The 13,069-nt window shown below is 53.0% G+C and overlaps 1 protein-coding gene across 3 annotated transcripts in view; it reads right to left on the reverse strand.

The window, feature by feature from the left end:
- Positions 1-108: 108 nt before the first annotated feature.
- LOC100485792 (myosin-3) overlaps positions 109-13,069 on the reverse strand; it is a 64,096-nt gene continuing 51,135 nt past the window's right edge. For all 3 annotated transcript variants that reach the window (XM_031895062.1, XM_031895061.1, XM_031895060.1), the window contains 5 exons: positions 7,622-7,809; positions 6,782-6,871; positions 3,349-3,514; positions 1,296-1,526; positions 109-467 (listed from right to left, as the gene is read on the reverse strand). In XM_031895062.1, coding sequence (XP_031750922.1) covers positions 435-467; positions 1,296-1,526; positions 3,349-3,514; positions 6,782-6,871; positions 7,622-7,809 — 708 coding nt within the window. In that variant the 3' untranslated portion in view covers positions 109-434. The remainder of the gene's footprint in view (positions 468-1,295; positions 1,527-3,348; positions 3,515-6,781; positions 6,872-7,621; positions 7,810-13,069) is intronic.

Consider the following 13,069-nt stretch of genomic DNA (forward strand, 5'->3'; position numbering starts at 1 on the left):
TCCTCCCCTCCCCTTGGGATTAAACTCCGCCCCTTCCCAAAGTCACTGACACCGCTCATGCCCCCTGGTGTTGGGGGGGAATTACCCTGAATAAGTCACTTCTCTGTGTGTAAGAAAAACATCCTTATATTTATTTATTGCAACAAGTGGCACCAATAGACCCCAAGTTACTCTATATCGTATATATATTATATATGTATAGTCAATAAACGTATCACTTTTTTTTTAACCATAATCCCAGTCATGGGGTCTTCTCAAAAGTCCGGCAGTATCTGTACCAAGCACCTAGGGCAACTATTAAAGTGCCACCCGAGGGGCATATGTACATGTTGCCCCCATACAGGGGTTGGCTGAGGTAGAGATGGCTCATTTGGCAAGTGATCCCTTCTCATTAGCGCGGCCTCCGGGCTCAACTCTCACCCATGGGCTGGTCCTCAGGACTCCGACATTGGGGGATAGGGGGAGACCTGTGGGGGGAAATAACAACTGTCAGCTAGAATCTCAGCCATAAAGCAGGGCAGGACTGCTGCTTACAATGGGGGGATCAGATAGGATCTGTGCCACTGTGACAGAATGCTCTGTTATACAGATAGCTAGAATCTCAGCCATAAAGCAGGGCAGGACTGCTGCTTACAATGGGGGGATCAGATAGGATCTGTGCCACTGTGACAGAATGCTCTGTTATACAGATAGCTAGAATCTCAGCCATAAAGCAGGGCAGGACTGCTGCTTACAATGGGGGGATCAGATAGGATCTGTGCCACTGTGACAGAATGCTCTGTTATACAGATAGCTAGAATCTCAGCCATAAAGCAGGGCAGGACTGCTGCTTACAATGGGGGAGGGATCAGATAGGATCTCAGCCATAAAGCAAGGCAGTAGTGCTGTTTACAATGAGGGGGGATCAGATAGGATCTCAGCCATAAAGCAGGGCAGTAGTGCTGCTTACAATGGGGAGGGATCAGATAGGATCTCAGCCATAAAGCAAGGCAGCAGTGCTGCTTACAATGGGGGGGATCAGATAGGATCTCAGCCATAAAGCAGGGCAGTAGTGCTGCTTACAATGGGGGAGGGATCAGATAGAATCTCAGCCATAAAGCAGGGCAGCAGTGCTGCTTACAATGGGGGGGATCAGATAGGATCTCAGCCATAAAGCAGGGCAGCAGTGCTGCTTACAATGGGGGGGATCAGATAGGATCTCAGCCATAAAGCAGGGCAGCAGTGCTGCTTACAATGGGGGGGATCAGATAGGATCTCAGCCATAAAGCAGGGCAGCAGTGCTGCTAGGGCCGTACCTGTTGGATTTCCCGCATTGCCAGTCGAATGGATTGATGGAATCGGGGAAGGGAGCGAGTCGGTGCCTCAGTTTTGCAGTTTCGGTGCCGGTTGAGCTTGTCGGAATGTGGGGGTTCATGGACAGAATTGGGAGGGTTTATCTCCCCTTTGGAGGAGTCGTTCTCGTCCCCCAGTGACAGGGTCCTTGTCAAAAACTTTAACTCTTCACAGTCTGGAGTCCAGTTGCTTAACTGCAGGGAGGAGCCAGAGCTGCTGGTAAGTAAATATATCGGCGAATGGGGAGAAACTGCAGAAAAGCAAATTCTATCTGCCCCTTTGCACTTCCCCCTTAATGCTATCTGCCCCTTTGCACTTCCCCCTTAATGCTATCTGCCCCTTTGCACTTGCCCTTTAATGCTATCTGCCCCTTTGCACTTCCCCCTTAATGCTATCTGCCCCTTTGCACTTCCCCCTTAATGCTATCTGCCCCTTTGCACTTCCCCTTAATGCTATCTGCCCCTTTGCACTTGCCCTTTAATGCTATCTGCCCCTTTGCACTTCCCCCTTAATGCTATCTGCCCCTTTGCACTTCCCCCTTAATGCTATCTGCCCCTTTGCACTTCCCCCTTAATGCTATCTGCCCCTTTGCACTTGCCCTTTAATGCTATCTGCCCCTTTGCACTTCCCCCTTAATGCTATCTGCCCCTTTGCACTTGCCCCTTAATGCTATCTGCCCCTTCTGCCCCTTAATGCTATCTGCCCCTTTGCACTTGCCCCTTAATGCTATCTGCCTTTGCACTATCTGCCCCTTTGCACTTCCCCCTTAATGCTATCTGCCCCTTTGCACTTCCCCCTTAATGCTATCTGCCCCTTTGCACTTCCCCCTTAATGCTATCTGCCCCTTTGCACTTGCCCCTTAATGCTATCTGCCCCTTTGCACTTGCCCTTTAATGCTATCTGCCCCTTTGCACTTCCCCCTTAATGCTATCTGCCCCTTTGCACTTCCCCCTTAATGCTATCTGCCCCTTTGCACTTGCCCCTTAATGCTATCTGCCCCTTTGCACTTCCCCCTTAATGCTATCTGCCCCTTTGCACTTCCCCCTTAATGCTATCTGCCCCTTTGCACTTGCCCCTTAATGCTATCTGCCCCTTTGCACTTCCCCCTTAATGCTATCTGCCCCTTTGCACTTCCCCCTTAATGCTATCTGCCCCTTTGCACTTCCCCCTTAATGCTATCTGCCCCTTTGCACTTGCCCCTTAATGCTATCTGCCCCTTTGCACTTCCCCCTTAATGCTATCTGCCCCTTTGCACTTCCCCCTTAATGCTATCTGCCCCTTTGCACTTGCCCCTTAATGCTATCTGCCCCTTTGCACTTGCCCTTTAATGCTATCTGCCCCTTTGCACTTCCCCCTTAATGCTATCTGCCCCTTTGCACTTGCCCTTTAATGCTATCTGCCCCTTTGCACTTGCCCCTTAATGCTATCTGCCCCTTTAATATAAAGAGGTTCAGTCACGTATTTGTGCATCAAGTTCCACCTTCTGACCATGTAAATCCTCTCTATTATCTATTGGATTTATATATAGTGGCCCCTCCCCTGGCCCTGCCCCCCAGCTGTCACTCATCCTTTCATCCCACACATAACCCCTCCCCCCCAGGATCCAGCTGTCACTCATCCTTTCATCCCACACATAACCCCTCCCCCCCAGGATCCAGCTGTCACTCATCCTTCCATCCCACACATAGCCCCTCCCCCCCAGGCTCCAGCTGTCACTCACCCTTCCATCCCACACATAACCCCTCCCCCCAGGATCCAGCTGTCACTCCCCCTTCCATCCCACACATAACCCCTCCCCCCAGGATCCAGCTGTCCCTCCCCCTTCCATCCCACACACATAACCCCCAGGAGACCCTATAACCCCCAGTAACTGCCCCGCCCCCCAGTAGAACATATAAAAGCCTTGGGTGCCCAGTGCCCCTATAGCAGAACCCCACAGGGTGCTGGAACCTTTGGCTCATTGCCCCTCAGTCACTGTCCCTCTCCCAATGCCCCACACTCTCGGAGTGAGATTACCTGCGGGCAGGGATGTCTCAGGATCTCCCCATACGGCTGGATGCCAACCTGCTGGTGGAACTGGACGAGAGCGCTGAGGGACGAGTGGGCACGATCCTCCCCGACAATCACATAGCACTCGTTAGACTGCACGCATATCATGTAATGCCGGCAGCGAGACGCCCCCCTGTAAGAGAGCGCAGGTATGGAGACTGTGTAACAATCAGTACTGAGTCACCATAACGAGACTTACCTTCCTGTCAATTCCCTTCTATACACCTGGGCAGCATTTCCCCTCCCCCACAGGGGGTAGGGCCTATACCCAACCAATTATAATGAACTCTGCCTTATAAGCCCCCCCATGTCAGTACAGATGGGATCTACCAAGCCCCGCCCCAAACAGTAAGGGGTGGGAAAGCAAAGGTACAAGACCCAGCAGAAGGTGGAAAGGCCAAATAACTGGGCTGATAAAACTATAACCCCTAAACCAGGAGACAAAATGCAGGCCCAGTGTCAGTAAGTGGCTGTAAAGCAAAGCTGCAATGTCCCAACTACTGAATAAATCATCATGTGAGGCACAAGCAAAACTGCCCCTTCCCTGCAACAAGGGGTCCCTCACAGCCCAGGGGGCCACGACCCCGGCGCTCACTAGCAGCCACAACCCTGGCATTAGCCCAGCTAACTAGTATAACTAGTATCACTACCCCAGCACAGCCAGCAGGCCAGATATATAAAGCCCCTAGAGCTGTGTAACTGACCCCAAGCACCAACCTGGGGCACCTACAAGCCTCTACTCACAGCTCAATGGGGGCAGCTCAGAGTGGCCATCCGTCTGCACCTACCCCTAGGGGTAACCCAACCCCTGTAGCAACCAGGAGATGCCCCACAGCCCACTGAGCCCAACCAACTGGGGCACAACATAAAGCTAAGGAACCGGCCACACTAGTACTGTGCCAGCAGCCGCCGATACCAAACCAACATTCTGCCCACCATTGCACCCAAACAGTATAATGCCCGTAGCCACTGGCACAGAAACTGGGCAATACACACAGAAAAAAATGTTGCACAAAGTAGCCGCCCTGAATGCAATCAATGCAACCCCCACGCAGACACAGAGAGAACACCCCTGGCACACAAGCCCAAGCGCCAAATCAACCAATCGGTGCCGAATGTGAGTGCGCTTGAGCCTCCAACTGCCAGACAGCAACCCTGCAACGGGCACTGAAGCCCCAGAGGCAATGGCCCTAGCCTCCCAGGAACTGCCACAGGCCAGACCATCACACTTGCCCAAGGCAAAGCCTGGCATCCACAGGCACCAAGGGCCATGGAAAGACCATTAAGGCCACAACGGCAAGGACCCGCAGCCATATGAGCAAAGGGCCAATCCAAAGCCCACGGGCACACAAGCCAAAGGCCGTCACAAGGGCCAGTGGCCACGCAATCAGGGCAATAGCAAGGACCTGCAGCCATATGAGCAAAGGGCCAATCCAAAGCCCACGGGCACACAAGCCAAAGGCCGTCACAAGGGCCAGTGGCCACGCAATCAGGGCAATAGCAAGGACCTGCAGCCATACGAGCAAAGGGCCAAACCCAAGCCCATGGGCACACAAGCCAAAGGCCGTCACAAGGGCCATGGAAAGACCATTAAGGCCACAACGGCAAGGACCCGCAGCCATACGAGCAAAGGGCCAATCCAAAGCCCACGGGCACACAAGCCAAAGGCCGTCACAAGGGCCAGTGGCCACGCAATCAGGGCAATGGCAAGGACCCGCAGCCATACGAGCAAAGGGCCAATCCAAAACCCACGGGCACACAAGCCAAAGGCCGTCACAAGGGCCAGTGGCCACACAATCAGGGCAATAGCAAGGACCTGCAGCCATACGAGCAAAGGGCCAATCCAAAGCCCACGGCACACAAGCCAAAGGCCTTCACAAGGGCCAGTGGCCACGCAATCAGGGCAATGGCAAGGACCTGCAGCCATACGAGCAAAGGGCCAATCCAAAGCCCACGGCACACAAGCCAAAGGCCTTCACAAGGGCCAGTGGCCACGCAATCAGGGCAATAGCAAGGACCTGCAGCCATACGAGCAAAGGGCCAAACCCAAGCCCATGGGCACATGAGCCAAAGGCCGTCACAAGGGCCAGTGGCCACGCAATCAGGGCAATAGCAAGGACCTGCAGCCATACGAGCAAAGGGCCAATCCAAAGCCCACGGGCACACAAGCCAAAGGCTGTCACAAGGGCCAGTGGCCACGCAATCAGGGCAATAGCAAGGACCTGCAGCCATACGAGCAAAGGGCCAATCCAAAGCCCATGGGCACACAAGCCAAAGGCCGTCACAAGGGCCAGTGGCCACGCAATCAGGGCAATAGCAAGGACCCGCAGCCATACGAGCAAAGGGCCAATCCAAAGCCCATGGGCACACAAACCAAAGGCCGTCACAAGGGCCAGTGGCCACGCAATCAGGGCAATAGCAAGGACCTGCAGCCATACGAGCAAAGGGCCAAACCCAAGCCCATGGGCACACAAGCCAAAGGCCGTCACAAGGGCCAGTGGCCACGCAATCAGGGCAATGGCAAGGACCCCTGCCATCAGGGCAGGCAGCTGTCAATCAGAGTCAGGAGTCAAATCAGAAAGTGAGGAGCCAGAAACCAGCCAATCAGAACGCACCCAGGAACGTGCAGGACTTGCCCATATACTCGCCCACTGTACCCTGAACCTTTAGGCTGTTTCCGTTTGTCCAATGAGATTATTTTCTTCCAAAGAAAATTGTAGAAAATAGAATCTATTTGTTTAACTGAACGTTTAAGGGAAGATTTATCCATTGGGAACATAAGGATCTCCTTGGTACAAACAGCATGCAGCTGGGGCGGGGCTTACTGGGGGCAGGGCTTAGTGGGGGTGGGGCAGGCCTTACTGGGGGCGGGCTTAGTGGGCAGGGCTTAGTGGGGGCGGGCTTAGTGGGCAGGGCTTAGTGGGGGCAGGGCTTACCAGAGGTGGGGCTTAATGGGGGCAGATCTTACTGGGGGCGGGGCTTACTTTGCCTTATGTGCGATAATTCCAGCTATATTCCCAGCTTCTGATTTTCCCCAATATATAGGGAAATATTAAATATTTGCAGAACTGATTTTGGGGGTTCTAATAACTAAAAGCATTTCCTTAGCAAATACAGAACATTCTATTGGTTGTCGGATTTTATTGGATTGGTTATGCCTTAAAGCATGCAATTGGTCTTTTTTTATTATTTGTGTTCTATTAAATCATTTAGCTTCTTGTTCAGCAGCTCAGCAGCAGTTTGGAATTTCAGTATCTGGTTGCTAAGGTGCAGTGAACCCTAGTAACCAGGCAGAGGCTCACAGAGCAATAGGGTTTGGCTGCAGAGAGTCAGAAGAGAGAGGCAAATAATTCAAACACTAAAACATAAATAACAAAGAACCCATCCCAGCGGCACCGACCTGTAAGTGAGGATATAGCCGGCCCGGGTCTGGCTGATCCGAATCAGAAAGTCTCCCAGCTCTTTGTCCTGCAGCAAGTTCTCTGCATCTCTATAGAAATACAAACATGGCTGTAACCCCCAGTACCCTTCCCCCCGGCCCGACCCAAAGAACTGAGTCACAGTACCACCCTTACCCCATTGCTGTAACCCCCAGTACCCTTCCCTCCGGCCCGGCCCGACCCAAAGAACTGAGTCACAGTACCACCCCTTACCCCATCTCGGCCGGCCCGACCCAACTGGTCCAGTACCACCCTTACCCATTGTGTACCCCAGTACCCTCCCCGGCCCGACCCAAAGAACTGAGTCACAGTACCACCCTTACCCCATTGCTGTAACCCCCAGTACCCTTCCCTCCGGCCCGGCCCGACCCAAAGAACTGAGTCACAGTACCACCCTTACCCCATTGCTGTAACCCCCAGTACCCTTCCCTCCGGCCCGACCCAAAGAACCGAGTCACAGTACCACCCATACCCCATTGCTGTAACCCCCAGTACCCTTCCCTCCAGCCCGACCCGACCCAAAGAACTGAGTCACAGTACCACCCTTACCCCATTGCTGTAACCCCCAGTACCCTTCCCTCCGGCCCGGCAGGATCAGACCACACCCTGCGGCACAGAGACACCCCGCACCCTGCTGCACAGAGACTCCCCGCACCCTGCGGCACAGAGACTCCCCGCACCCTGCGGCACAGAGACATCCCGCACCCTGCGGCACAGAGACTCCCCGCTCCCTGCGGCACAGAGACTCCCCGCAGCACAGAGACTCCCCGCACATTGCAGTACATTAACCATTTCCCTACCTGCGGGAGATCATTCCGTGCAGCCACAGGGGGACGGTTCCGTCATCCAGAACTTTGCTGACTTGCGTCTCTTTAAACCACTGGAGGGTTTTGCGCCTTTGAAGCCTCAGTATCTCACGCTCCCCACCTTTTACTGCCGAAAGTGGGGTTCCCCCTGCAGGTGCTTTAGGGTTGTCGAATGGAGAGAGCTGCAGAATGGAAATGGATCGTTAGCACCGAAACGGGATCTGGGCCGAGCGGTCGGGGACAGAACTTTCTAATGGCCCAGTGGGGGGGTGACTGAGCCCTATGGATGGGTGTGGGGCAGGGGGGTTGGCTCCGGGAACTACAACTGGTCGTCCCATTCTTACATGTAAGGAACTTTGGGTCCCCATGTGATTGGTCCCCCATGTGATTGGGCCCCCATAGGCCACCAGAGGGAGGTCAGGAGGTTATTTAAGCCACTCCCCCTGTGCAAACTGCGCAGTCTGGTCGGCGCCATGTCAGGAACCTAAAAAAGAGCTCGACCTTGGGGGGATTCTCGGCCCATTCACCAAGTTCCCCTGAATGTTAAGGTTTCACCATTTGGGGTGATGACCAGGGGCAAAGATATTGGATATGTGCCCTTATCCTATCCCGCTTAGATTACTGCAATCTCCTACTAGCCGGCCTCCCAGACTCCCACCTCTCTCCCCTGCAATCAATTTTAAACTCTGCTGCCAGAATCCTCCTGCTCTCTCCTAAGAGGGAACCTGTAAAGCAAATGAGCTTCCAGAATCCTTCTAATAACATTCAAACCCCTTCACTCCTCTGCTCCTCACTACATTTCTTCACTGGTCTCCCTGCTCCGCACTACATTCCCTCACTGGTCTCTCTGCTCCTCACTACATTTCTTCACTGGTCTCCCTGCTCCGCACTACATTCCCTCACTGGTCTCTCTGCTCCTCACTACATTTCTTCACTGGTCTCCTTACTCCGCACTACATTCCCTCACTGGTCTCTCTGCTCCTCACTACATTTCCTCACTGGTCTCTCTGCTCCTCACTACATTCCCTCACTGGTCTCCCTGCTCCTCACTACATTTCTTCATTGGTCTCCCTGCTCCGCACTACATTCCCTCACTGGTCTCCCTGCTCCGCACTACATTTCTTCACTGGTCTCCCTGCTCCGCACTACATTCCCTCACTGGTCTCCCTGCTCCTCACTACATTTCTTCACTGGTCTCCCTGCTCCGCACTACATTTCTTCACTGGTCTCCCTGCTCCGCACTACATTTCTTCACTGGTCTCCCTGCTCCGCACTACATTCCCTCACTGGTCTCCCTGCTCCTCACTACATTTCTTCACTGGTCTCCCTGCTCCTCACTACATTCCCTCACTGGTCTCCCTGCTCCTCACTACATTTCTTCATTGGTCTCCCTGCTCCGCACTACATTCCCTCACTGGTCTCTCTGCTCCTCACTACATTCTTCACTTGGTCTCCCTGCTCCTCACTACATTCCCTCACTGGTCTCCCTGCTCCTCACTACATTTCTTCACTGGTCTCCCTGCTCCTCACTACATTTCTTCACTGGTCTCCCTGCTCCGCACTACATTCCCTCACTGGTCTCCCTGCTCCTCACTACATTTCTTCACTGGTCTCCCTGCTCCGCACTACATTCCCTCACTGGTCTCTCTGCTCCTCACTACATTCCCTCACTGGTCTCCCCCTGCTCCTCACTACATTCCCTCACTGGTCTCCCTGCTCCTCACTACATTCCCTCACTGGTCTCCCTGCCTCTCACTACATTCCCTCACTGGTCTCCCTGCTCCTCACTACATTCCCTCACTGGTCTCCCTGCTCCTCACTACATTTCTTCACTGGTCTCCCTGCTCCGCACTACATTCCCTCACTGTTCTCTCTGCTCCTCACTACATTCCCTCACTGGTCTCCCCCTGCTCCTCACTACATTCCCTCACTGCTGTTTCATCCCCCTGCCTCCTCACTACATTCCCTCACTGGTCTCCCTGCCTCCTCACTACATTCCCTCACTGGTCTCCCTGCTCCTCACTACATCTTCTTCCACTGGTCTCCCTGCTCCTCACTACATTCCCTCACCGGTCTCCCTGCTCCTCACTACATTCCCTCACCGGTCTCCCTGCTCCTCACTACATTCCCTCACCGGTCTCCCTGCTCCTCACTACATTTCTTCACTGGTCTCTCTGCTCCTCACTACATTCCTTCACTGGTCTCCCCTCTCCTCACTACATTTCTTCACCGGTCTCCCTGCTCCTCACTACATTCCCTCACCGGTCTCCCTGCTCCTCACTACATTTCTTCACTGGTCTCTCTGCTCCTCCCTACATTCCCTCACCGGTCTCCCTGCTCCTCACTACATGTCTTCACTGGTCTCTCTGCTCCTCACTACATTTCTTCACTGGTCTCTCTGCTCCTCACTCCATTTCTTCACTGGTCTCTCTGCTCCTCACTCCATTCCCTCACTGGTCTCCCTGCTCCTCACTCCATTCCCTCACAGGTCTCCCTGCTCCTCACTACTTTTCCTCACCGGTCTCCCTGCCACTCACTACATTGCCTCACTGGTCTCCCTGCTCCTCACTACATTTCTTCACTGGTCTCCCTGCTCCGCACTACATACTACATTCCCTCACTGGTCTCTCTGCTCCTCACTACATTCCCTCACTGGTCTCCCCCTGCTCCTCACTACATTCCCTCACTGGTCTCCCTGCTCCTCACTACATTCCCTCACTGGTCTCCCTGCCTCTCACTACATTCCCTCACTGGTCTCCCTGCTCCTCACTACATTCCCTCACTGGTCTCCCTGCTCCTCACTACATTTCTTCACTGGTCTCCCTGCTCCTCACTACATTTCTTCACCGGTCTCCCCCTGCTCCTCACTACATTCCCTCACTGGTCTCCCTGCTCCTCACTACATTCCCTCACTGGTCTCCCCCTGCTCCTCACTACATTCCCTCACTGGTCTCCCTGCTCCTCACTACATTCCCTCACTGGTATCCCTGCCTCTCACTACATTCTCACTGGTCTCCCTGCTCTTACTACATTCCCTCACTGGTCTCCCTGCTCCTCACTACATTTCTTCACTTGTCTCCCTGCTCCGCACTACATACTACATTCCCTCACTGGTCTCTCTGCTCCTCACTACATTCCCTCACTGGTCTCCCCCTGCTCCTCACTACATTCCCTCACTGGTCTCCCTGCTCCTCACTACATTCCCTCACTGGTCTCCCTGCTTCTCACTACATTCCCTCACTGGTCTCCCTGCTCCTCACTACATTCCCTCACTGGTCTCCCTGCTCCTCACTACATTTCTTCACCGGTCTCCCTGCTCCTCACTACATTTCTTCACCGGTCTCCCTGCTCCTCACTACATTTCTTCACCGGTCTCCCTGCTCCTCACTACATTCCCTCACCGGTCTCCCTGCTCCTCACTACATTCCCTCACCGGTCTCTCTGCTCCTCACTACATTCCCTCACCGGTCTCTCTGCTCCTCACTACATTCCCTCACCCGGTCTCTCTGCTCCTCACTACATTCCCTCACCGGTCTCCCCTGCTCCTCACTACATTCTTCCACTGGTCTCCCTGCTCCTCACTACATTCCCTCACTGGTCTCCCTGCTCCGCACTTACATTCCCTCACTGGTCTTTCTTGCTCCTCACTACATTCCCTCACTGGTCTCCCCTGCTCCTCACTACATTTCCCTCACTGGTCTCCCTGCTCCTCACTACATTCCCTCACTGGTCTCCCTGCCTCTCACTACATTCCCTCACTGGTCTCCCTGCTCCTCACTACATTTCTTCACTGGTTACCCTGCTCCTCACTACATTCCTTCACTGGTCTCCCTGCTCCTCACTACACGTCTTCACTGGTCTCCCTGCTCCGCACTACATTCCCTCACTGGTCTCCCTGCTCCTCACTACATTTCTTCACTGGTCTCCTCTGCTCCTCACTACATTCCTTCACTGGTCTCCCTGCTCCTCACTACATTTCTTCACCGGTCTCCCTGCTCCTCACTACATTCCCTCACCGGTCTCCCTGCTCCTCACTACATTTCTTCACTGGTCTCTCTGCTCCTCCCTACATTCCCTCACCGGTCTCCCAGCTCCTCACTACATTTCTTCACTGGTCTCTCTGCTCCTCACTACATTTCTTCACTGGTCTCTCTGCTCCTCACTACATTTCTTCACTGGTCTCTCTGCTCCTCACTCCATTCCCTCACTGGTCTCCCTGCTCCTCACTCCATTCCCTCACAGGTCTCCCTGCTCCTCACTACTTTCCCTCACCGGTCTCCCTGCCACTCACTACATTCCCTCACTGGTCTCCCTGCTCTTCACTACATTTCTTAACTGGTCTCTCTGTTCCTCACTACATTCCCTCACTGGTCTCCCTGCTCCTCACTACATTTCTTCACTGGTCTCCCTGTTCCTCACTACATTCCCTCACTGGTCTCCCTGCTCCTCACTACATTCCCTCACTGGTCTCCCTGCTCCTCACTACATTCCCTCACTGGTCTCCCTGCTCCTCACTCCATTCCCTCACTGGTCTCCCTGCACGTTCCTGGTCGTCTCCTCCACTCCTCTCAGAGCCTCCGTCTTTTTACACAACCCACATCCACTGCGCTCTCTCGGCTTAACCCTTTCTATCTCGCTGCCCCTTCCCTCTGGAACTCTATCCCTGAATCTCTCCGTAGGGAACACTCACCCACTCTCTTTAAGATAAAACTCAGACTGTACCTACTGGGGCACTAAAACATTATTTTGCCCAGTCCTGCGCTTAAGGGCAAATGCCCATACCTGGTGCCTCTTACCTTCCAATTTGTGCCTGTATGTTACCCAACCACTTAGATTGTAAGCTCTATGGGGCAGGGACCTCCTTCCTACTGTGTCTCATACCAAATGGCACTTATATATATATATATATATATATATATATTGTACAAACCGGATTCCAAAAAAGTTGGGACACTAAACAAATTGTGAATAAAAACTGAACGCAATGATGTGGAGGTGCCAACTTGTAATATTGTATTCAGAATAGAACATAAATCACGGAACAAAAGTTTAAACTGAGAAAATGTTCCATTTTATGGGAAAAATATGTTGATTCAGAATTTCATGGTGTCAACAAATCCCAAAAAAGTTGGGACAAGTAGCAATAAGGGGCTGGAAACAGTAAATTTGAGCATAACGAAGAGCTGAAAGACCAAATAACACTAATTAGGTCAATTGGCAACATGATTGGGTATAAAAAGATCTTCTCAGAGTGGCAGTGTCTCTCAGCAGCCAAGATGGGGGGGGGGATCCCCAATTCCCACAATGTTGCGCAGAAAGATAGGGGAGCAATATCAGAAAGGTGTTACCCAGCGAAAAATTGCAAAGATTTTGCATCTATCATCATCAACTGTGCATAACATCATCCGAAGATTCAGAGAATCTGGAACAATCTCTGTGCGT

This window comes from Xenopus tropicalis, chromosome 1, assembly GCF_000004195.4.
Source record: "Xenopus tropicalis strain Nigerian chromosome 1, UCB_Xtro_10.0, whole genome shotgun sequence".
Taxonomy (NCBI): Eukaryota; Metazoa; Chordata; class Amphibia; order Anura; family Pipidae; genus Xenopus; species Xenopus tropicalis.